This window comes from Rhopalosiphum padi, chromosome 2, assembly GCF_020882245.1.
Source record: "Rhopalosiphum padi isolate XX-2018 chromosome 2, ASM2088224v1, whole genome shotgun sequence".
Lineage (NCBI taxonomy): Eukaryota > Metazoa > Arthropoda > Insecta > Hemiptera > Aphididae > Rhopalosiphum > Rhopalosiphum padi.
Window position 1 is genome coordinate 61,920,240 of NC_083598.1, and position 27,919 is coordinate 61,948,158.

General features: G+C 23.6%; 1 protein-coding gene across 1 annotated transcript in view; it reads left to right on the forward strand.

Annotated features, from left to right (window-relative positions):
- LOC132921962 (alkaline phosphatase-like) overlaps positions 1-27,919 on the forward strand; it is a 210,543-nt gene that overhangs the window by 37,499 nt on the left and 145,125 nt on the right. Inside the window, exon 3 of the mRNA XM_060985234.1 lies at positions 6,798-7,021. Coding sequence (XP_060841217.1) covers positions 6,798-7,021 — 224 coding nt within the window. The remainder of the gene's footprint in view (positions 1-6,797; positions 7,022-27,919) is intronic.

Below are 27,919 nucleotides of genomic sequence, written 5' to 3' on the forward strand. Positions count from 1 at the left end.
AATCTAAAAATAAGGAAAGTATCCTCTGCGCAGTATCATAGAAACTGAATGTACTTTCTCATTGAGTTGGCAAACAGTAATAGATTACGTGTCAAATTCAAATTCAATGATAAATCATTGTTTAGACAAAAAACAATTATAAGTGAAAACATTCTTAATTTTTGATAACCAGGGTAACCAAACTAACCAAACCAATTATTATAATAATAGTATTAAAATTTAAAAAAATCTTCATATATTTTTTTTTATTTTTACCATCCATAACTCCTAAGTACCAAGCATATAAAAATTAACTCTATAAATTACATTGGTCGAAATTAATTATCAGTGCATTTTTGCTACTAAAAAAGTATATTTTATGACGCAAAAATAAAAAAAACACATACTATTAGATCACACTCAGGATCTAAACTGAGACTCTATTATATAATTTTTTAGATGAAAAATCCAATTTTCATCTCCATTAGTGTCCAGAAAATTTTGTATAACAACAACTTTATCTTAACAATATATTATTTGTTTTTATACCTAGATTTACATTGATTTCATAATATTTATATAAATATTTGTTCATAGGATAAATCGCCAAAAATGCTCACTCCTATTTTTACTTAAGTAGTGAATTTATTTAAATTTTTAAATACACTTAAAGGTCATATTTTCATATTCTTGCGATTTTTGTAATATTTAAATAGTACAAAAGCGGTACATACTTGAGAACCCCTATTTAATTTGGCATTGATAAAGATTAAGTGGATAATTTTTGAAAAATTTTAATTTATCAAATTCAATATTCGAAGTCAAACGAATAATTTCTCGGTTATATTAATGTTTATTTTAAAAATAATAAAAATTTAATAGATGTAATATTAGATATAGTATTTATTACATTTAGACCATTTTTAAAAATTATAAATATTGACAGTTTTTTAAAAATTGTTTTAGTTCCCATATATTTTAAGCACATAATTATGGACCAAAAATCCTTAGTACACAAAAATAAATAGATAACTAAAAAAGTATTTGTTTGAATTTTGATTTTAACAATTAATACTTAAATATTTCAGAAAAATGATCTGCTTAATAATTTAAATTAAAAAAGGGTAGTACTAATTTTATAAATGTTTTGTATTTATATAGGACACTAAGTAGTACAAATAGTAAAAAATAGTTGAAAAAACAATCAGTGCTTTGTCAAAATTAATTGTATATTATTGAAGTAAAATATTTTTAATTATTATTTTAATAAAAAAAAAAATCAATTATTACTCAAATTTATTTTTAATTTTTTTAATTTTATTATACCTAATAAATAAAATACTTTCATTGTTTTAGTGATTTCTAAATCATAAATGAATCCATTATTATTATTTTTTTTATTTATTCAAAGATTTTATTATAAATATTAAAATTGAAAAATACTCTGTATTTCCTATGTAACCATTAAAGTTTATTACATTTTCAATAACACTTTAAAGGTTTTGGGTCAAACCATTGGTGTACATTGTCGTCACATGGCATTTATGGATGCAGTTTGTATGTAATTGGATGTATATTAATTTTCTGTTTGCCAAAAACTGTCTCGTAAACATTTGTATTGTCTTATATATATTATGCATTTAACATTTAATCATCAACTCATAAATTATACTGAGAAATTGTGAGTATAAAATAATTCCACTTTACAGCTAGTACAGAATATAGCAGAATATAGGTAAAATTAACATTCCAATTCGCAGCCCATTATACATTTTAATTGAATGTCAATTAGCCAACATTTATGTAACTTTTAAAATTCTCTGTTCTTTTTCAAATTTAATAGTTCATTATTTAATTTAATTAATACCTAATAGTCTTAACTTAATACTTGTTAAAAATTAATTCAACAAGTATTTTAGATCTATTTACGTTTTTTTTATATTTAGCCTAAAATGTGATGATGTTTGTTTTGTAGAAAAATTTTTAGATAAGGAAACATTTTTTATAACGCATATTAAAACTAAATATAGCTTGTGTATTATAATAAGTTACACTATTGAACGCTGTTAAACCACACATTGTTTTGTGATCGAATAATCGTTATTTATTGTATTCTAAGATTTAACGTAACGTAAAAAATAATGCATTACTCACTTGTGTTTTGTTTTGGACACTAGTCTGGTTTAAATTACCTTGATCGTGACATAGTCCCATTGGAATTAAAATGTAGGTACCTAACTCACTAGAACTTTCGGGTAATCTAGAGGTAAACTGTCTTTTTAATTCTAAAAACAATAATACACGTTACTTAGGATTGTAAACATAAATTAACCCTTTTTTTGGCGAATATTTCAAAATCTAATCATTATCTTATTATTTTGCTTCCCAACTAACCTCGATTCATAAATTATTTATAAATTTTATGCGATACCTAACTCTGCACAAATTACATAATATTTTCTTTTGACATAATTTGTGTTGGTACATTTACATAATTCGTTTTTTTTTTTGTAAATATTGTAGTGGAATAAAATACAAGAAAGATATTTAAATGAAGGAAAGCTGGAGACCATGTAGTAAGAGGGGTGACTATAGAGGTATATTATTTTTTCTAGTTGTATGAGAATTTAATACGAAATATTTAATTATATACCCGACATTTTGATTAATCTGGTGAATTTGATTATGGACACACAGATAACACTCGTTCGCACGGTAAAAAATGGCGGCAAACGTAGACGTGTATGTACGTTGATGTGAAAACTATAAGACAATGTTGTATTACTGTTATTTTTGATTAGCTATTATAAACTATTTTAGAAATAGTATCGTCTTCACTTTTGATATGTATTGATTGTACAAAACGTTTAGTCTCTATCCGATATTCTGTATATAAGCGTGTCTATTTTAGTATATGGTTAGGACATGTAGAATATTTTTGTAGTGTTTAGTAAAACTTTGGTACGAATGATACGGCTATGCACCCATTTCTTATATCCTTGTTTGAATTGAGGAACTTAAAAACTTGAATTCCTGTATAGGTTGTTATACGGTGAAATGTCTGCTACTTACCTTTCATAGTTAATAAACTTTTGAGTTCTACGAAGACATACAAAAATATTTACCTATGTAATTATTTTTTATTACAAAAATTAATTTTTAATTTTGATTTTTAACAGAGCATTCAATTGCATTTAATTTATATTATATTTTATACATATAACACTATAACATTTTAGAAATGTTATCGATTTACATAATTGAAAATATATCGTATGGTTTTACAATGATAATTTTTAAAATAGTTATACAACTGTTATAATATATGCATATCTTATAATAATACGTATTTTCTATGTGGCGTGTATATTTTTAAAATGTTTTTGAACCGAATTTTATTGGTTTATTCATATAATTTAATATAATATAATATAATATTATATATATATATATATTATATATAGATATCTTTTGTTATTTTTGAAATAATTATATGAATATAAGATACTAAATGTATGATTATTACAAAATAATATGTACAAATTATATAGTGAAGAAAAAGGGAAAAAGTGTATGTAAAAAAGAAATGTTATGATTATATTCAATTATATATCTATGATAAGATCGATTGGTCAATTCTGTTATAATACTATAGCTGATAAAATATAATAAAATGTACCTATGTTATTGTAATAATAAAGTTTAGAGTTAGGTTTAAAATATGGTACTGAATTTTTTTTAACATTTTGGTTACGAGTTAATATTTTATAACAATAAATAAAATATATTTCGTTGTATATTGTAAATACTTTCAGTGTGAATTTTATTTTTAATAATTTTGAAGTATGATATTCTAAATAATTGTATCGTCTTATAATAGTCATCATGATGAGAACGGTGTTTTTTTTTTAATTAGCTAGCTACTGTTTTATTGTCATGTTAGAATGTTTGTTATATATTGTCTGGTAGAGTAAGTTTTTTCTTCTTTTTTTTTTACTTATCTGAAAAAATATATATTCGTATTTCTTATTTTCTATTAAAGTATTAATTGTATCCTTGCCACTTGGTTGGTTTTATTAAATTTGTTGCTATGTAATGTGTTTAGATTTTTGTAGTTGATGTTGTTAGTGACGTTATTACAAGTGAATTTGATATCATTGCCCTCTTGATCTGTTTGATGAATCTGATAGACTTTATTTACTCTAGAAGCTATTATGGTGTTCTATATAATATATATATATATATATATATAATTTGGCGTGAAAAGTATCCAGTAATTGTTCAATTGATAGGAAAAATGAAATTAAAGGTTTTATGATTTGTTTTGTATGGCTGTTTGTTTCTATGTGAATATAATAAGTACTTATAAAATATAGAACCGATAAAAATAAAAATAACTATTTTTGTTCAAAATAAAATAATTTAAGTTTAACTATGTAGCCAAATAGAGTCAGAAACTAGATCTCTTAACACCACATTTAAGTTTTATAAAATGATCGTATATATTGTAAGTTTTTTGTCTCTAATCCTATAAAAGCATTTTCTAATTTAAGTTTGTTATTTAAAAACTGAAAAAGTTTTAATTATTAATCTTGTTCGATGAATAATAAATTTATTTTGACATTTTTCGATGTTCAAAAAAATAAAATAATTTAGTTGGAATTCTGATTAAACCGAATTGCTATAAAGCACATTTTTATTTTATGTATTTTCTTTGTTAATGGACCGATTTTATTCGTTTTATTATCACCGGTGTGCACCGTTACGGATCCAAAACAATTGGTATCAAATCAAATACATTTAGTACTTTTTTTTTAAATTTCAACCCGAGTTAACGTGAGCATAAAAAATAAAAATAAAAAACAAAATCATTTTTTTTACTTATAACAGATCGTAATTGTGTAGGTACATATTCCATTTTATCTACGTAGGTATTGTAATCCCCTGCATTTCATTTTCATAAAATCATTCAAAATGAAAACAATATACGACGCCGTTTGGTTAAATTAATTTGTATTACACGCCGTGGTATATTATGTTACCGTACAGAAATATAATAATCACACGTAGGCAAACCGGAACAAATGGTACGACTTTGTTCTCAAACACCCCATTTTCACTTCTTACAACACATTTGTCCGTACAACGAACTCTATATGCTCCGTGTTCTTTGTTTTCGGCCGGCATATACGAGCATAAAATATTGCCTCGCGCAATGCTATGTTGTATCAAAATATAGTTATGGCAATGCCGCAATACCGAATCGCAGTGTTCAATAATACGTTTTAAACATTCTGCGATATTATGTTTGATGACAAAAAACAATAGGTATATATGCCAATACAGTATCCTATACCGCGAACAATATGTAATACCATCGAAATAGGTACCGAACAACCGAACGATGTACTTATATATATATATACACGCGGTTGTTATTTCGTCAATTTAAAATTGTTTTTTTGTTTATTTCCGTTTCACACTTGGTCAACATACCATTAACGCGAAGCGGTTATGTATCGATTGCGTTTTTATATTTTCCAAAACGTTGCCGGGGGCTAGACTCATTTAAGATAAAATACCTATATATTTCCGTTTAGTCGCGATAAACAATATCGCGTTCTTGGAAAAAAAGTTTTATCGCCTTGAAAATATTCGAGAAATATTCCGATTTTCTTTAAAATTACTATAAGTACATTTTTATAATGATAATAATTTTTCATAATATTATAACAATCTAATGACCTAAAAATTATACAAGACTTATATAACGTTTTCGATAAACAGATCTGCTTAGATCTTTGTATTTTCTACCATATTTTATAAATGTATCCATATTATTTTTTTTGTTGCAAGTCAATGTTATATTTATTAGTAACAGACAATTGAAAAATAAATTAATTTAACTAATTCATATAGAAAAGTTTAAAAACAATGGTCTAGACTCTAGATTATAGTAATTGCTATTTTAATCTCTAAATAAACTGTTTACATTTGTAAACATTTATTTATGGCAATGTACCATTGTTTACTTGTACACTATTGTTCCACGCTAAACTTTCGTATTCGAAAAAAAATGTACAAGAATAATTTTTAGAAATACGATTTACTTCAAGATATTAAGAAATATAAAATATAAAAATAAAAATAAAAATGCTCGTAATATAATTATTAAATATAATGGAATATAGTATAATAATAATATATATATATATATATATATATATAAAGGTTATTGGATTAACACTAAAAATATGCTATCGTCGAGGTAGTCGATATCTTTATAATTGCATCGTCAATATTTTCCGACTAGGTAACGAAGTGAAATTCTTCTCCTTTGAACACAGCAGTAGTAATTAAAAGTCCCAAAGTCTTCAAACTATAAATATTTACATTAAATGTAAACATTTAACGTCTTGCGAATATACTAACTATGTAAAATATGCTGATTATAATATTTAACAATGTGTCGTTCTAAACTTGATTGCCTTTAGATTTTCAATTAAAAAAACAAAGAAATTGTATTAATTAAATTAATCTATTCATCATAAATAAATCAATATATACGTTGTTAAAAATAAAAAATAAAAGGAACCAACTTATAAAGTCAATAAAATTTAGAAAAATTTAAAAAATAATAAATTATTATACTAAAAATGTAAAGTATTATACGACTAAAACGTTTCTACTGTGTGTAACGAAATTATAATCAGTGAATACAGTGACTTGTACCTTTAATATATATCCGGCTGACATTAATTTGTGCATGTAACAGCTGAATTATTATATTGTACTACAGATATACATTTTTTTTTCAGGTCGCGACCATTGGTATGAAGAGGCCAGATCTGCGCTGAAAAAACGGTTGGCCAGCTACGAGGGTAAAATGGGAAGAGCGAAAAACGTGGTGTTTTTGGTCGGTGATGGAATGGGAGCATCTACATTGACCGCTTCGAGAATATTCAAGGGACAGAGACGGGGCAACCAAGGAGAAGAGGAGCAATTGATTTGGGATTCGTTTCCCGCTGTGGCAATGGCAAAGGTAGAATGTTAGCCACATTATTTTAATGATATGATCAAAGTGTTCCATTTCTAGGACTTTTTTTGGGCGTGAGGTTTTGTAAAAAAAAAAAAAAATACTAAAAAAATACTCTCCGAATATATAAGTAATGCACTCATAAAGTCATAACTTTTATCGATCCATGTAATAGATAATATACGTGTATCTTACATAATGCAGTATAGTTTAAACGATCTACTGAATGCATTACTGTTTATTTGTATTTCTGGACCTTAACACATAACATTTAAAGCTCGAGAAAATCATTAAAATTATAATTTGACACGTTAAAAAGACTATTCAATTTTCGTATACAAAAACGAAAACATTTTCTAGACTATTCATTTTTCTCTTTTATCATTTATCTCATTTATTATTTAGACTATATAATTTAAGTAACATCCTTATGCTTGGAATTTTTGTTCAAATTGTTATAAAAATTAAATTACGAATTATTTATTATTTTTGATAATACCTATGTATATATGCATACTTTAATGTGTAATTACATATATTAGAACAAATGATTCATTTTATTAATTAAATAATAATATTGATAACTGTTAAATGTCGTTTTTGTGTTTCGTGTTATGTAAATAAAAAAACAAAAACAAATAACCACATTTTAATTTAAAAATAAATCGATATAAAGAAATTAAATCTTATAAGTTATAATACTAACCACTAATCATTGAAAAAAATATGTCACTGATTTTATTAATAAACAAAATTATTTTTCTGAATAATTGTTGATATTACATTATACCTATTATCTATAAAGTATTATGTATTATATTTTTATCAAACTAATTTTTTACTATAATATATGATATTATTGGAATCATATTTAAAAAAAAAATTATAAAACTGGAAATTTAAATAAATAAAGTCTATAAATGTACGAAAAGCGCCAATATATTTTGATAATAGTATATCTATAAAATTCTTATACAAACGTTTGATAAAAAAAAAAAGATACTACAATGATTAATGTTTTTTTGATTTGACAAAACATTTTTTTTTTTTTTGAAACCTGTTTTTGTGAGTGGTGGATGATATATCTTGTATATTATTTAAAATAATTTTTAAATAATTAAAAATGGATTTTTAACTATTGTTATATATAAACTCATTGCATACAAATTATTCATTTGTTTTAATATACTTGATTATTGATTTGAGTAAAGACGTCAAGGAATCATGTTAAATTACAAAAATATTCTGTAACAATTTACTTATTGAAAATACCTTTAAAAAAAAACCACGTTTCATGGACACATTATTATTTTAATTAATCAAATATTATTATAACAACTTGGCTTTTTCATACAAAGTTTTTAAATATTTTAATATTTAAATATTAAATTCTTCTATCAATTTTTACGAAATATAAATTGATATTTTTTTTCATTAAATTAATTTTCAATTGTTGTTTTAAGATTAATTTTAAAAAAGGCCGCCTTAATATTTTATAGTTTTAATTTTTCATTATCGAAATCAATTAAAATGATTCAAATAAAAATAAACATTATTTAAGTGTAAGTTTATTTTCATGATTTTTTTTTTATTTATTTAAACTTTTTTATACAATTAGTTTTGACAAATAGGATTAGGATATATAGTGTTAAAGGTATACAGAAAAAGAAAATAAATAATAATCATAATATTATATATAATTATAATTAGCTACATTAAATTATATAGCCTGTATGATTAAATAAGATAGTAAAATATTAATTCGTTGAAATGAGAATATATGTTGGATGTCGAAAGGGATGTTGGAAGATATAAAATTAGACAATAAGCAATCTCGCTTCTAAAAAATTTTAGGGCATTTTAAAATGAGGTGGAGTAATTACATGTTAAAATTGAATTCTTAGGTCATTAGTAATTTTTAATGAAAGCGGCATAATATAGTTGTACATTTAATTAGTATATTAAGATTATTACGAGAATTATTAATAAACACGGTAGGTATTTGATGATAGGTCGACATAATGTCTAATGGAATCTATAATATAACGATTATTAAAATAGAAGATAAGCGATTATTTTTTTTTAAAAATCGGTCTTTGTTAAATCTGACATTTATCAAACAAATATAACCATAATATTTAAAGTTATAGATTTTAAGTATTATAGGTAAAATTATAATTTTTTTTTTTTGAAGAAAAAAAAAGAAGAAATATTTCTTCTTTCTATAATTTATTAGGTTTTAAATATTGATACTTCTATAACTTTTATACAATAGGTATATATTTTTCACTTAATTAATAAATAAAAAAAAAACTTTATATAATTTTAGTAAACATGTTTTATTTAATTAAAAAATCGTTTGGATTATAATAAAGATGATACAATTTTTATTAAATTCATCAAATGCATATAAATATATATAAATATTATATTATATATTTATATTTATATTTTATTTTCTAACTTTTAAAATAATTTATCTCCTATAATGTAACTTTCTTTTTTTACTATGTTGATGTTATCTTTGTCAATTTAAAGAAAACTTTAACAGTATATATATAAATTAATTTATACATATATAATACTGTACAATAGTTATTATAAAATTAATGAAAACGGTAGTTTAGTTGCAAAAACACAGAGATAATTTTAAAAATTAAAAAGATAAAATTTAGTAATTATTGGTCACGTATAAATGAATTAACCAGAATTAAAACAAGATTATTGTATTGATAATTCCTTGAGGCAATACGATTTATTTAATGGTATTATAATATATAAAATAAATCATTGTAAATTTAATCTAGATCTTTTCGATTAATTTAATAAATTATTTAAGCTTTATATAATAAATAAAAACACTTTTGAATAAGGTTCCTTTACATGCATTTTAGAACATAATAATTATTTGTCCGAATTATAAATACAATGACTTTAATTTAAATAATATTCGCAGTAAAGAAATAAACAAAACACTTACAAAATAAATTTTTGATATTTTGAAATTCTACATAATATTATGATATAAAAAGAAAAATATAGTTGTTTTTAAAAATCAATGATAAAATATTACGTATTTACATATTTCTTCCGATCATACAAAAGTTTACGCAACCACAGTTGGAGCTGTTAGTATTTACATATGGTATTCAGTTTTTTCTTTGGTAAATCCTTTCTCTTGTATTTATTAAAACTTATAATCATGATTTAAACTTTTTTTTTCGTATTTTTCCTATCATCAGTTTAGTTTTACATCGGTTGTAAACATATTCGAATTCGTAAAGTATTCTAAACAAATAAATTATACTAACAGTTTTAGACCCATTTCTTTTTAAATTCTGATTATACTATAAATTTATAGCGTTAAAAAATATTTATTTATTATTTATTATTTAAATTATTTTCTTGTGAATTTATGTGTTTGAACATAATTATGCTTTTTTTAAATCTAAGAACTCCAGAAATAATTGTATTACGTGAATATCAACATTTTATTTAACTTTAGGGTAATAAGTAAAATTTATAAGTACCCGAAACATAATATACTTATTATCTCGAGCATATTATTGTCCAATATGGCGTTTCACAACAGATTGAAAGATATTTTTTATAAAATATAACAAAATAATGGTGTCGTCTGTTTGAGATGACATCTTCATATTGCTTTTTTGATGAAAGTACTAACGTAAATGTTATACTTTTATAACCATTAATTATTTTATTTTATTGGTTTGTGGGTTGTGCCTAGTATAATATAATTTAAAAAAAATATTTATATTATTTTAAATGTAGCTATATAATAGAACGTATAAATTAAAATAGATTTATTATCATTATATGTCATTAAATGCAGTTGCAGTAAACTAGTAATATAAATTATTGTGATACCTTCAAAATATTTCAATTTTAAAATGAATAAAATAATATATAATTTTAAATACGTTTTTGTTAATTTATTTTTAATGTATTTCTTTCAACGAGTTTGTGTATACTTGAAACCATTAGTAATGCTCTATAATAGTAGTTGATTTTTCTAAAATATTTGCGGTTGAATTAAACATCGATTTTCTTCGTTATTTTACTGTATTTAATGGATAAATTAATTATTTTAATTAAAATAACCTTTTTAGATATATCGTTTAATTTTTTTACGATAATGCCGCGCCGTTAACAATTTCCCTCGGGAATTCATTATGTGAAATACAAATTATTAAACGATTGTTCTGTGCGGTAAAGTGAAGTTCAACTGTACTTATAAAATTTTAATAATAATAATTGTTTTAAAATTATTATAATAAGATTTATAACTTAACATAATTATAATAAAATTTTATAAAGCTATCCAAGTTGATCTCTCAATATGAGCATATATTTTATATCCAGATTTTTTTCAGACGGCGTAATGTATAGGCAATATAGGGTCATAAATGTTTAAGCAGAATAATATAAGGCAATAATGATTGTGTATTTTTCACGTCAATTGCCTAGTGTAATTTTATTAATTACTTAATTCGGAAAAAAAAATATATACAAAAAGATTCAAAAATTATAAGCCTTTGAATATCTTTCCATAAAATATATAACGCTTATTAATCATATAGCTCAAAAATATTTATCAAGGCATGGAACAGGCATACTTACATCCACCCAAGCTTTTATAAGGCTTGAAAATAAAGTCAAAATAAGAAATCACATAAATTTGAAAATCACATTTATTTTTTATGTTAAACATAGTTTTCATCAAACCTTAAACCATGAAATCGTACAATATCGTAAAGTTGTGTTTAACTTGTTGTAATCCGCCTCCCTCACTTCCACATAGGAAACTCGATAATAAAATTATGTGGCGGCTCGCTCAACGTATCAAAAGTGTTTTGCATTTGTAAGCCGAGAAAAAAAAACACCACTCGAGTACGCCGACGTCTAAATTGTTCCATTATATTTTATTCGACTGAACTCGTCCGAGTACAGCGCGACGTACACAATGTTATCTCGTATACTCCCCGGCTTATTACTTTTGCTGCTTGATAATAATAATAATAATAATAATAATAATAATAATAGTACCTATGCCTTTATAACAACAATAATAATAATCGTCATTAAACCGTGTGTACAGTGGCGGGTGGTGATGCTTGTACAACATTGTAGTTACGACCCGCGGTAGGTGCGGTACCCGACGACTACCCTACTACTACCACCACCACTACTACTACTACTACTACTACTACTACTACTACTACTACTACTACTACTACTACTACTACTACTACTACTACTATTACTACTATTACTACTACTACTACTAGTAATACTACGCGTTACCTATAACACTGCACGATTTGCGTTCGGGTACGATATGCATGCTGTCTTCCGCCGGTGTAGCGGACGAGCACCGGCGGGTCTTTGGTTCGAATATTAATTTCTCATCCCCTCCCCCATCATACACACACTCCCGCTAGACCACAGGACCGGTAGCCGCCGATACGGACGCACACGCGTCCCAAAGTTTTCACGTGCCACCGACGTGTATTTTTAAGCGCACACACAACATTTTGTATAATAAACGAGTGTAGTTGCCGGCGTGCGGGTCTCCCGGGATTTTTCTGCCGGTCCGGGGGCCCGCCGCCCAGCTAACATACGGGACTTTGGCGGCGACCGGAATTTATTATCGGCCCGACGACCGACGGTCACGTACGTCTTGCCGCCTCCGTTTATAACGCGCAAAAGTGTTATTAGGTATATATACAACGGTGCCAGACGCCAGCCTCTCCAACCCCTCCCCCTCATCGAGTACCCCCGTCCGCGCACACCCGCACGCGATCACACGCACGCTCCAAACGATTTTCCCGACAACGACGACGACTTGTACGCGCGATTTTAATAATAGTTTATAATATTTTCACTCGTATCGATGCCACTGGTCGCCGGCGTAGGTATATATTGTGCGCGCGGCGCGACGTGTTCGAGTTCTAATATTATATATATTATATATATATATATATATATATATATATATATATAGCTGAATTTTAACCGACATACCGTTTTCAATACCGCAATCTTATATAGTAATAATATTATACGATATTGTGTTGTTGCGAACAATATAGCGCGACAATACGGTCGATAAACGCGACAGAGCGTGTCGTATAATATAATGTAAAGAAACCACGTCATTGCCATGTGGGCGACAACGACAGTAATGATTTTTTAAACGGGTAATAGGTAACGTTACTGTGTCAAAAATCGAAATTAGAATAGTTCACAAACGTCTTCTATCTGTTGACATTATTATACCAATTTGTGGTTTTTTTTTTTTAATTATCATTATTATTACCGAGATCTGGATGATTTGTCCGAGCAGCCGATGGGGTCACCACGAAATATGTGTCACCGGTCAGATCATAGGCTTGTATGTTGTCTGTTCGGCGTACTGGGTTTTCATTTTTGGATAACAAGTATATCACACGAAATAAAAAAACATTTTGACTATTATACAATATCAGATTTCAGGTATATATTATTGATTCATGGGATTTTTGTAGAATAAATCTATTATTTAATAGTTGCTATTTAATTGTAAGCAAACTCTACACATAAAATAAACTAACATTGTTTTATGTATGCACAACTGATAGATATGATAAATATTAATTTGGTAAATAAATATAATGAAGTATATTGTTTCCGTCTTTATATAACATGAAAATAATATTTATCCTGCTTTGTTTTTGTATGTTTCAAAACAAAAGACGCATTTTATTAGGTAATCATTTTCAAGAGTTTGCCATTAATATAGTTTGATATATAACTTTAGTTAAATCGTTGATTATAGAATAGGTAGAATATTATATAATCAAACGTTAAAATGTCTAATTGTGATTTTTTAAAACGATTTTATAGTATATTTCATTGTAATATTATCACGCTATTTCATTTTACGAAAATAACATTTTGAATATTTATACTTGAAAACCGTTAACCTGAGAACTTTTATTATTTATTTATTAAGAATGGTTTTATGTTTTATTCATATAAATTCAACAGTTTTGGTTTTAGTTTAATTTTAATGATATTGATAACCATTTTAATCTTAAGTTAGCAAATGTTTACCATTTATTTTATTGCTAAATGATCTTATTTGGGCGTAGATATATAATTCAAGGTAGTTACTCGAAATATCTATAGTAGTTTAAATGTTTTAATTCATATATAATATTAAAGCATATTATTAAGTTTAATTTTAGGTTTTTAATGTATAAAAAATGTTTAAATTTAAATAATTAATTAGACAAATATTTATAATATTTGAGTACAAAAACAAAATTAAATCTGCAAAACCTATTTTGAATAATAAAAAACATATTTCGAAGAAAGAAACTTCTCTTGGAGAAACTTCAATTTGCTAACATAGAAATATATACTCGTATGAAAAAGTTTTTTTTTTTTAATTATTATTATTGATTACAATTCTAAAAATTTACTCATAATATACTTACATAAAGCTTATTAATAACTTTAAGAAACATAATTTTGTCGGAAATATGCAGACGTTTATCACGATAATTCATAATAATCAATTGATTTTTTTTTAATAAACAATTGTATATTATATATATATATATATATATATATATCAATTGGAACATACAATAGAAATATTTGAATATTAAACTTTCTTTTATTTGAATAATAACTGTTAAAAAAATAGAAGAGATAAAGTGACTGAGGGTTTTATTGGCATATTGTATTGTGAGATATAATTCACCGACAGTACCCAAACTTATTTGTCAACAGCGGCCCATAGTCCATTATTGTACTCAAAATGTATTGTTTATTTTAGTTTTTATTAAATCTGTATAATAAAACCGCATTGCGATTAAATTTTCTTAATCAACTCTCCGCAAATTTTACATTTAGTTATACTACTTAGATTATGGAAAAACACATAATTTATTCAATTTCTATATATTGTATTTAGATTATATAATTATTAGTATGTCCAAATATTTATTATGGAAAAATAATTTCAATTTAACTCAGGTTTTTTTATGACTAAAAAAAAATACCCATTTTTTGTACTCTTTCGTGCATTTTTTCATAATTTTAAATATCCCCTAAACGTGTATTATAAATTCTTCTACTGTATGAAAAAATAAAATTAAAAGTTAAAACCAGCCCAAATAATTGTATTTAAAATTTTCCTCGTAATATATTAAAAATAAAACAAATTAAATGAATAAGTAAAATGTAAAATAGATAATATAAAAAATATATAAATTATATAAAAAGGAATTTTTAATTATTATTATGTTTATTGAGAGGAAGATATGACCGTGATGATAGTAAAATGTTTTTTGTACATAATCGCAACGAATTGGTGATAATACAATTTAGCATGTTAGGTTTAGATGGTTACACGTTAAAGTTTTTTTCTTACTTTTTGTGTATTTATAAGACATAAGTACATAATTATTCCTAATTGTTTTTCTTAAAATAATTATACGGGTATATTCAACCACTTTATTACTTATGTAATAATAATAAATACAATTATTTTTGTTTATGTATTGGTTATACAAATCTGGTTGTTTGAACTTAAAAACTATTGGATACATTTTGATTATTTTTTCTTACGATTTTAAAAGTTACATATATGTTATGAAATAAATAATAGTAGCTGCATTTTGTTGTACATCACTCGAATATGACCGGTCTGTTTTAATGTTTTTTTGTTTTTTTCTTTAAAAACTTATTTTTATTTCAACATTGGTTAAATTATTGTTTATTTATAAATAAAATAAAACATATAGAATTCTTAAACTGTTAATTGTATGAAAAAAGTGATCTAAATTTAGAAAATTTAAGAATGCCTTTTCTATGTCTGATCTATTTCTTAAAATGGTCGTATTAATATAGACGATAGGTTTTGCATTTAAATCTAACTTATTGATAAATAATTATAAGTATCTATACATTAATCATCTACTATAAAAGACACTGATTGATTTTGTGACTGTGTTATTGTAGTAACTAAAAAAAATCATATTTTATAGAAAATCAACAAAGCAGTTTCACAATATAACTATCGAAAATAGAACATACGAATTGACCAGATACAGTAGTAAATATAATGAAGTCATTCACTATTTGATTGAGTTTCTGAATTCATTCAAACCTTTAGTCCCGGCTTCACATGAACTAACATTAAAAATTGGCAGCCTAATAAGTAATAATGCTACAAAACCACCTTGGCCTTACAAAAATACAACGATAAAATGCATGCGTTGACCTAACGATAAAGCTTCTAAACTTGATATTGTACAATGTCAATCATGTTATGGACCAAGAGAAAAAAAATAACGTTTGACACTTTTAGAAGTTACCCATGAAATTGACACCAATATTAACCCAAAAAAGGCATCTGGATTCGACCAGTTCATCTCATGCATACTTAAAAAACTGCCAAAGAAGGTCATGTTTTTTCAGACACATATATATTATACACAATGTACTTTTGCGATTGAAATGTGCTCAGATAATTTAAAAAATGCACAAGTAACCATGTTATCAAAACTAAGTAAGCCATCAAAGCCAACTATCTGGTCCAAACCAATATCGCTTCTGTCAATCATATTAAAGCTCTTTAAATAGTTGGTTCTTAATAATTTAAAACCACGTACAGAAGTAATATACTTCATACTAGATCATCAGTTTATATTTTAAAACAAACAAATTAATCATGTTACAAAAACAATGAGCAAGGTTGGAAAAAATCAACGAGGTGCCATTTCTATAAACCAATATGAACACAGTGATCAGTTGGTGTGCTTGAATATTGTAATTTTCACAAAATATAGAATCTAGTATCTATTACTGAATTACACATAAATATAATTTCTGATAATTCCACAAAAATATTTAGCTAAAAACAATGTTATTTTTTTATGAGTAATTAATTTTAAATCCTAACGACGGCAAGTAAAATCTACAACTAGGAAAATGAATTATATTAATATTATAATATTACAGTAATGAGATACCTATAAGCTTTAATACAATTTTACTTAAGTGATGATGAACCATTAAATTAAGCTAATATTTTGTTAATTTAAACATTTGTTTAAGGAACTAGAAATTAGAATATTATCACGAAAAAAAAAATAAAATATAAGGGGTGCACGAACGTTTAGTTTATAACTTCATTAGAAAAGGGAATGGCCGGAAAAAGATAATAGAACCTTCGGATGCGCTAGTCCAACATTAATATAAGTTTAGAGGTGCAAGGAAGTTATTCCTACTTTTATAACTGAGATATTATTTAATTTTAGGTGTATAAAACCAGTCGTATTAGTTTTAGTTATTCAGTATTTTTTTTAATTTAGGATAAATAAATATTACTATATATTTATAAACTAAATAAATAACTTGATGCATAGGTATATGTATTATATGGTTATAGAATAATAACATATATGCATTTTAACTTTATATTAAAAATTAGAATAAAATATGAAACTAATATAGAACGCACTCACCGTCTACATGGCTAGACTTTATTAAAGTCATTGAAAACTTTAAAATCGTTATTTAAAATATGGACACTATGCTCGATTGAACATCCATTAAATACCTCGTCTTTGTCAAGCTAGACAACGCTGTTTGTGTCAGACAATTGTAAATCCTCATGTCGAAATTTCTTATTTCCAAAACTTAATATAATCTTCAGTAATTAATTTACTGCACTTCTCTACTAAAAAAGAAAAAAAAAATATAATAGCTTGGAGATTTTTCTTTCAATACCTACAGAATAGGTATTCATTAGGTCATTACTTTGATTAAAACTTAATGAAAAGAATTTAAATGTTTTTATAATATTTCAAAATGTGATAATATTACCCTAACTTATATATATATCACTTAAAATAGCGATCGTTTTTAGAAAATAATAACCGTTTATTTCAAAAAGTAATACTGAAAATTAAAATTTAAAATTTAAAAATGGTATATCTTTAATTTGATAAAATTGCACATTAAAAGAAGTTAATTAACCAATTTGTTTGAATACAGTTATTACTAACTAATCCATTTAAATATTTGTTATGGTTTTCGTAGCTTTTTTCAAAGTTTGAAGAACAAAATTGAAAATTAATCAATTATCAAATATTCGATTAGCAATCAATATATCAGTTAAATTACACATTTAAAGATTAATCATTTTATTATTTATGCGCTGTCTTACTTCAAGTTTCCTAAACATAGAATAGTTCGCATTTTTTTACTTAACACATTTTTAAATGATTTCATAGCAAGTTATTATTATAATATATTATTTTTATTTTGTAATTAATTTTAAATTATGTTTTTCTTCAATGTAAAACGATTAGTTTAATAGAATTTAAAAAATAATATTCTAAAATAATTTTAATCATCTATGCGCATATTTCATTAATCTCTGATCATATATGGTTATATAATTATAATCATAATTCATAACAAAAGTGAGTCATTGTCACTATATAGCTACTTTATTATTTTTAATATATATGTAAATTAGTAATTAAAAAAATATATATATTTATTTAGATAAATAATGTTAAAAAATATTTTTTCAACATATGAATCAAATTAATATGTACAATGTATACATTTTAAAGTATACCATACGAAAAAAATATTTTTAAACCTATTTAAAATATTTTAGAAATGTCATTGTAATTCACTAATATAATCAGAAACATGTAAATCTATATGACCATTAATGTTTAAATTTTTAAGTATACTTATTTATTTAAATAATATAGTATAAAAGGAAATGTATATTACTGCTAGTGACATTCCTAAATTACTACTTTTTTGTTTCAAGAGATACTGAACTTGATTTATTACCATTCATTAAATTTAAAAATTGTGTCTTAAATCAAGATTTAGAAGGTAAAATATTTTGTTTTAAAAATTATACTATTATATTTGAAGGGTATAAATGTAAATTACTATTGTATTAAAATAATGTAGAAATGTAGTTTGATAATAAAACTCAAATAACTATATAATCCTGTTATATGTTTCTAAGAAAAAATAGAGAAAAGTATATACCTATGTCTTTTTTACAATTTTAATTTATTTAAGTAAATAATCTTTAAAACGAAGTCATGATTTTGCATTATATAATATAATTATAATAAAATAACTTAATTTAAGATAATTATTACCCATATTGAATAATCTTCGATTTTATATAGTATTTTTGATAATAAATCATTATGTCATAGTTTTTATTTCTTTATAACCATCATGTGGATTTTGATAATTGATAGTATGCTACTTACTAATTTTATGTTAAATTATGTTGTTTTAATAATATTTGTTATCATTATTTTATTTTTTTTTATGAGTCCATAGATAAACTATAACAAACTTTTAATATAATATATAAAACGTAGTGTTTATTATTTTATTCGTTAACGCGCTTAAAATGTAGGCGAAATCAGTTCGGAATAAAGTATGAGAATTCAGTCATGATAAATATATATTTAAGTCTGTTATTAACGATGATACACTAAAGCAATTTTCAATTATATGTATTTCAGCAAAACACGTATAATATAAATTTAAATCATTCATTATGACCGGCTTTATATTAATTTATAATTAATAAATCTTCAATTGTGTAACAATTTTAATTTATTGATAAATACTAAATTATTAGTTTTTCTGTTCATATTCACTTATTATTAGAAGGCATTATTAAGTACAAAAGACCTATTAACTTAATTAGTTTCCTCTTTGTGAAATATTGATCAGCCAGAGTATAAATAATAGTATACAGCGTGTTCTAAAAGAAATAATTATACTTTTTATTTAGTATTTATTTAATCAAGTGTTTGATAAAAATAAAATCAACAGATTTTTTTAAAATCGTATTCAAGAATAATGAGTAACCTAGTATAAGTGGTTTTAAGGTGCCTATTAGACATTGAATAATAAACTGTTTATGCTCAAAAATTCTATACATAACATTTTTTTTTACTTTTTGGAATTTTGATTAAATATGTATGAATTAATCATCGCATAAAATATATGAATACTAAATGTATATTAAGTTTTATTTAATACCCAGTGGAGTTAATTATTAGTTTCACGAATAACATTTTTTCATGAATTAGAAAATCATTCTGAATTAAATAAATGTAATAATTGTAGCTGTAATTTTCAGCTTTGTACATAGTTAACAAAAATAATAATTTTAATTTTTTCTTGAATATTTTAGCCGCACAATTATTTATTTAATAAAATTTATCAGATAAATAATTATAAGGTTTATTGTAAGCTTATAATTATAATAAATATTTTATGGTATAATGGCATACATCTTTCGATTTTTTTTTTCAAGTGTTTTCTAAGTTTTCGATTTTAACAGCTTCATACCAATAAAAGCTTATTTTATTCATAAAATATTTCATGGAAATTCGTTTTAAAGGCAGTTTCATGTTTCGTTTTTTTAATTTAATTTTAAACATTATCAATGTATTAAGTCCAATTACTATAATACTACTAATAATAATTTATTTTAAATATGTATGTAAGTTCACTATAACTAAGATATAATAATAATAACAATTAAAATAATATATAATTGAAATGCCTATATCAGTTACATGTTTCACAATTATTAGTTAGTTTCTATATACAAATAATTTGTTGAAACTATATCAATAAACAAAATAGAAACCAAAAACAATAAATACATATTATTATTCCAAAACAAACTTATTAAAATAAAAAGTACAAAACATATTTTGAAATAATATAATTGCTAATCCTAGTAATTAAGACGAACATTTTATGACAATTAAAGAACTGATATAAGTATGTCCAAAACTTGTGAAAATTCTAAAAGAAATATTTTTTAATGTCAACAAAAATGTATATATAAAAAATTATGGTGAATAAAATAAGCAAAATAATGAAGACAGATATTTAAAAAATACAAGTGAACCTATGAGTTTTTCCAGTAATTGAATGTATACAAAACATAAAACTTTAATTAACTAAACTGTGAATAAGATTTCAAAGTAGTTTTTATTGTGGAATAATATTACGAATGCCGTCAAAGTTTACGTAAGGCGGTACTTATTTAAAATCATTAAATTGCGTGCATGTTCAAAAACAAGGGTTCATGGTGTATTTTTTTAAATGTTACGAATAAATTGATGAACTATTGAAATTGTATTTAAAAAAAGATATTTTTTATTATAATCAATTTGTATTACTATCAATTCGTATTACATAAATGTAAAAATACTATGTGTTGCTTAAAAATCTGAAAAATATGAATTATGAAATGATAATATCGTCTACCTTTGTAGAGTAAAATAAATATATACATAAAATTATTGTAAATAAATAATAAATTATACTAAAATTAAGATCAAAATATAATAAACTTTATTATTATTAACGTTCTTATAGTCAATTAGTACTTTCTTAATAAATATTTACTACATATAATTTATTCACGAAATGAATTGTTTAAAATTATGTTGCATAATTTTTTAAAAATGTGGACGCTATATTATTTGTATTATCATTTGATTTTGGATGTTATTTAAGTTTTTTCTTCTAATTTAAAGTAGAATATCATCATCATTTATTTATTTTTTTATTTCGTTTCATTTCTTGCATACTATGATTTGGAGTATGGACACTCACTTTTCATAATAAAGTTTTTGTTTGAATATTATAATAACTTATTATTACATACTGAATAGTGATTGAACTAAATTTTTCCTATAAATACAAAATTTAATATATAGGTGCAACACATATCGGCGTTTAAATTGTTTTGCCGTTAAATAATTAATTTATAGTTTTTATAGTACTGTATAGTTACACTGAGCGAAATAAGTATGAATAACATTATCTAATAACTTTGTTTTCCATTTTTATATCGATAGTCTACAAATAAAAAATAAGGAGTATCATAATATATCCAAGCTCTTAGACTTTATATTTAACAGGCGTTTAACCTAGTTAGTATATTTAAAATTTTAAATGTTAATAATATATTATGATATGTTTTTTTCATGTATAAATTCGATTCGTATATACTTAAAAACACCCTAAGCAAGGCCGACCTCACTGTGTAAGGTTATTGCCGTACAGTAAGTGACGAGTACTCGAGTGTACCTCGTTATAGAGTCAATGAATTTCAAATTTGAATCATTGTTCACGAAAAAGAATTATGAGCAGAGATGGACTGCTACAATATTACTAAGTAAATTGTATTATCTATTTATATAGGTATCATAGTTATATAATTATTAGTAATACACAAGGTTTGATTTTTTTTCCTTATCGCATTTATTATATTAATATTTAGGTATTTATATCATATATTATTTATTTATTTTATTTTGAATTAATACCAATTTCTTGTAGAATAATGTGAATTAATACGTGATTTAAATAGAGAAGTATTTATAACTAGCCTAAATGTTTTGAAAATGCAAATATCTAATATTTAAAAAAAAACCAATTACAATACAATATTATAATTTTATTTATTATTAGTGAGTATTGATAAAAATAAAAGCGATATTATTTTAAGTAAATTTGTACATAATTCATTTGAAAATCTACAACGTACTATTGCAAAAATACTGATTTTTTAAGAAAAAAAAACGATTTTCTGTATCTACTCTTCTATAGCCAATGTAAGTTAATTTAAGCCTAATAAATGAAATGTATTGTTAATTATACCAAATTAATTTAAAAAAATATTATTTATTTTGTGTAAACCGTAATTTTTAGCATTTTAAAATTTATAATAATCCAAAACATTTTGTTAAACTAAAAATAGTAGTACGTATATCAAACATGTATGTTAATATAGTTACTAAAGACAGATTTTATTAATACATGTATACGAGCCCGTAGCTAGGTTAATATATAATTCTTTTGGAATTCTAAAATTATACTTTATACAGAAAATACTCATTTAGCATTAATTTTTGCAGTTATAAATCTATTTAAGACGTTTAAAGTGTCTATCGCTATATCTATACGTATTTAAGTTTTAAAGTTCTATGGTAAAATTGAGTTATCTAAAAGTACGATAAATATAAAGAATGACAATTTCAATACTTTTGGATAGTTCATTGCAACACCTTTTATTTTAGGTAGTATCAATAAACAATAAACAATCAAAATACCAATTTTGAACTTATATTCCAACTACAATAATAGTTGCTCCTAACTAAAAAAAAAAAAAGAACAATTACCTACCAACGTATTGTATTAAAAGTTTTTAAATTATTACAATAAGTTAGACATTTATAACACTTAAATTTACCAATGTAGTAACGTTATCCTAACACGTAATCATATAACTATATAATCAATAAATATAAATCACAATATCTCTTTTAATCCAATGTATACTCTATCCATATAGTACAGCATAGTGAACAATTTAACAAACAATACTTTGATGTAAATACACTTACTCGATTACCCAACTATATCTTAACTAACTGTATCAAATATTTTTTATTTTTGATTAAAAAAAATAACGTATAATAATACTTTTATCAAAATAATATAAAATTAATTATTTTTCAAAAGGAATTATTAAGATTTACTTTTATATATCAAATATAGATGGTTACATAATATTATAGTATAAATATAGTAATAAACAAAGATTAAATTATAAGCTGTTAATTATACATTTTATATAAATACACAATGTATATCTTAACAGTATAGGTAATTGAACTTATTATACTGTTTTGGAAAATATTTTTTAGGAATTCAAATGTTATGTTTATGTGATATTTTTATATCTTTGAATGAAAAAAAAACATTTATTTTAATTTTATATCCCGAAACAAAATATTTTACTAAGATTTTGGGTTTATAATATCCAATTTTGATTGAGTACTTAGTAGTTAGTTTATTAGTTTGTTAGTATATACCTATTTAAAGTTTTTATGAGTGGAGTGGATTGGATTACCTTTGATACCTTCAAAATGTTGATTTTACTCCACTTATAAAAACTTTAAATATTTACCAACTACGGTTTCGATAGAATTATTTCTTGATTCATAAATAAAAACAACTAATATTATAAAACTGTTAAATGGTGAAATAGTTGTTTTAATAATTCATTGTAATGAAAGAAATCAGTATCAGTTTTTGAAACCGAGATTATTATTCAATGTAACTTTTAACATATTATATTGACTTTTTTCATAATATTTTTAAGGTACATCTCGAGCTTAATAAATAAATTATAAAGGATCTACTATTAATAACACATTTTATTGTGTTCAATGACAATTTGAAAATGGTAATAATGTTGTACTTATAGTAGACATTTATTGTTATTGAGTCATAAGTAATAATTATTTATGATAACACGATCAATTTGTATTATAAACCATAACAATAAATAATTTATTATTATGCATTATGATCACAAAATTAAAATTCCTGATAATACAATGCCTAGGTAATACAATTTTATTATTTATGAAACACATAAATTAGGTAATACTAATTTGTGTTAGAATAATAAAATAACTACTGTAGGTATAAAATCCATGATAAATTAAACTCCTTGATACGATATTATTTTTTTAGTTATATTATTATTAAGTACATTATTTTATCCGGGCACAAATATATCTCCAATAACAAATAAATAAGTAACTTTAACCTATATTTATAATTCTATTCAATTTTTCTTAAGTTTAATCGTACTTACATAATACAATTAAAATTATACATATTTTTACTAAATTTTTTATTTTTTACTTATACATAAATTTAATTTATACACAGATTCCATAGATACCTATAATATGTTTGTAGATAAAAGGTTTTTACTTTTATTATAATTAACTGATATTTATAATTTGTACCTCTAGGTCGCAATATTATGTACATTTGATACAAGAATGTCTACATATAAATAGTTCACAATAAATTACATACAAAACATAAAAAGTTTAAAGAAAGTGACACTCATAAGTGACTTTTTCATTTGACTAAAATAAAATGTAAAATATGAAGGTTAAATTATAAAATAATATTAGTTACATCACAAAAAGCATTGTATAAAAATAAATAAATAAAATATTACTTAATTTGAAATACTGTTTCTTTTAAGTGACGCAGTAGAAAACAAATGCTTTTTTGTAAGCTTATACAAATGTAAATAATAATCTATGTATTTTATGAATTTTTATAAAATAATAAAACTAGATAATCATATTCATGAATCAGAAAAAAATAAAAAACAGTTACAACAAATTCAAAATTACTCTGTTCATATTTTTATGTTTTATAATATAACTAACTGGTTTTTGGAATTATCCGAACATAAATATATATAAATTAATGAATTCATCAAAAAGTATACTGATTATCTTACCATTGAATTTCTTAAATAAGAAATCTACAATCATGTACTTGGTGACTACTAACTAGCATAATTCACTATACATGGATATAATATATTCTCATAATAAAATGAAAAAAAATATATTTGACTGCATAATTCGTTGTAGCTTGTATCTTATAATGTATAATAAATTATATTTTATTATATTAAAGCTAAATAATTATTCACGTGTATTGCTGCTGTATTGTGTATACAATATTAAATTTATAGTCAAAAATATTTTTATTGCTTATTGTTTTTGGAAGTAGTTAAGTTATAGAATCTAACTTTATATTTTATTTTAATGAATTTTATCCAGCAATACCAAGATAAAGTACGTTATTGATTATAGGTACCTATTAAAGGGTAGAGCATTTTCTTTCTTTTGTAAACATTTTATATATTATAATAACTTACTATACTTGTGTTATAATGTTATATGCGAATGTGAAATTATTTTTTTTCTTGATTAAATTTCCAATGAATAATTTAAACAGCATAAAATATATCATGCTTCATACATAATTTTGATATGAAATGCGAATAAATATTAAATAGTTTATAAGTTATTACTAATTTCCAATAATAAAACTATACATTTTACTATCATGGACTATCGTTAATAAAATTAGTTTTAAAATAGTATTTTTGAATTTTATCTCTTAGTAGTAGCGTGGCGAACTTTATTAAATTATTAGACACAATAATTTACTATACTACCGTCTAATAACTCTAATACCAATATTACGAGTATTTACTTTTTACGTATGGTTAATTGAGCAAATCTTTTCTTAGTGTGTACTCAAGCCATAAGTTATATATGATAAGACCTCAGTCCCCAGGACACCTACCATCCCTTAAACAGAGTGACATGCCTAAAATAAAGTCCTTCGTCACGCCATTGACTCTTAGTAACATTTCTAGGTATTCGAATATTCGATAAAATACCTGTATAGGAAATTATAGGTACATTATACAAAGCGTTTTATTTGCATTTTATATGATAGTAGTTATTATTATTATTAACTTACGTTGTGAGCTTGTAAGTTTTTTAAAAGAACAAATACTTTTGGTTTTAAAATAATTGTAAAACCTATTATTATATCTATAACTATTATGCGAAACTTAATAAAATGGTTTTGACTTCTTCTTATTATAATAAAATATAATATATTTCATACAATTTTGACTACAAATAATCAACCAATGTGGTAAACAATGTTAACATAATACATTTTTTTTATTCAAATAATGATATTTCATTCATGTAATAATATGTAATTAGAATACTAAATCGTTGCATTATTATATCATAAGAATGTGAGATAACGCCTTGATACGTAAGTTGATTAAACTTGAAACTTAACCAACATTTTAACCATACACTACTTACTGTAACTTCAATGAATTTGGTAAATGCAAGTTTTAATTGATAGTTAAACATTTTGATGAATTGTTACGTATGTATTATACTTGCATATTAAAACTGATACTTGCGATCCAGAGTAAACTTATTTTAAATAAGGCCTTCGAAATAAATCAAATATTATATCAATAAAAATCACTTAAAGATTTAATGATAAAATAACAGTTTAAAAATAAAGTATATATAAGCTACCGATGCAAACGTTTTATTTACAAAAACAGCATAAGTTAATCAAAAATGCAAATTGATTTTATTTTAAAACCTGTATGCGTAAGGCACTGGCATTTTTTAAATAAATATAATACGAATTAATTTTTGTTTTATTTTTCTTTATCCGACATCAAAAATTAAGATTAAAAGATTTAATAAAATTATTTTTTTATATTATTTTATATAATCAAACATACGAGGCGTATAAATACTATAAATATTAATTTTGAATTTCATAAAAGTTGTTATTCTTAAAATGATTACCGGAAAGTTCTTATTATTCAATACAATTTAAAATTATCATAATGTAAATTTTCAAACTCGGTATATCTAATTAAAAAAAAAAAAAAATGATTTATACTCAAAATGTCAAGAAAAATATTAATAAACACTAACATATCTATTAAAAAATCTACTAATGATATAGGAACACATTATATTGTTGAACAGATTTTGAAATAAATTATAAAATTTAGCTACTTCACAAATTTTATCGAATAAACATTACTAATACAATATATATATATATATATTACTTTCATTCATAATAAGAAATAAGTTAAGTGAATAATTTATAAGTTTTTCTATCGCATTTGTTTCATTTTTTTTTTCTGTTAACAAGCTTTACGGATAATAAATGCTCATAAAAAGTCTTATTTAGCACCTGATGGAATTTTATTGCGAATGGTTCTTCAAAGAAAAAATGTCTTATTTTAATGTATAAACATCTATATGCATCCCACCAATTATTTCAATCCCACCATTTTTTTCAAACGAACGAAACGTGTTACTAAGACTAACGCAAATGATTGCTAAC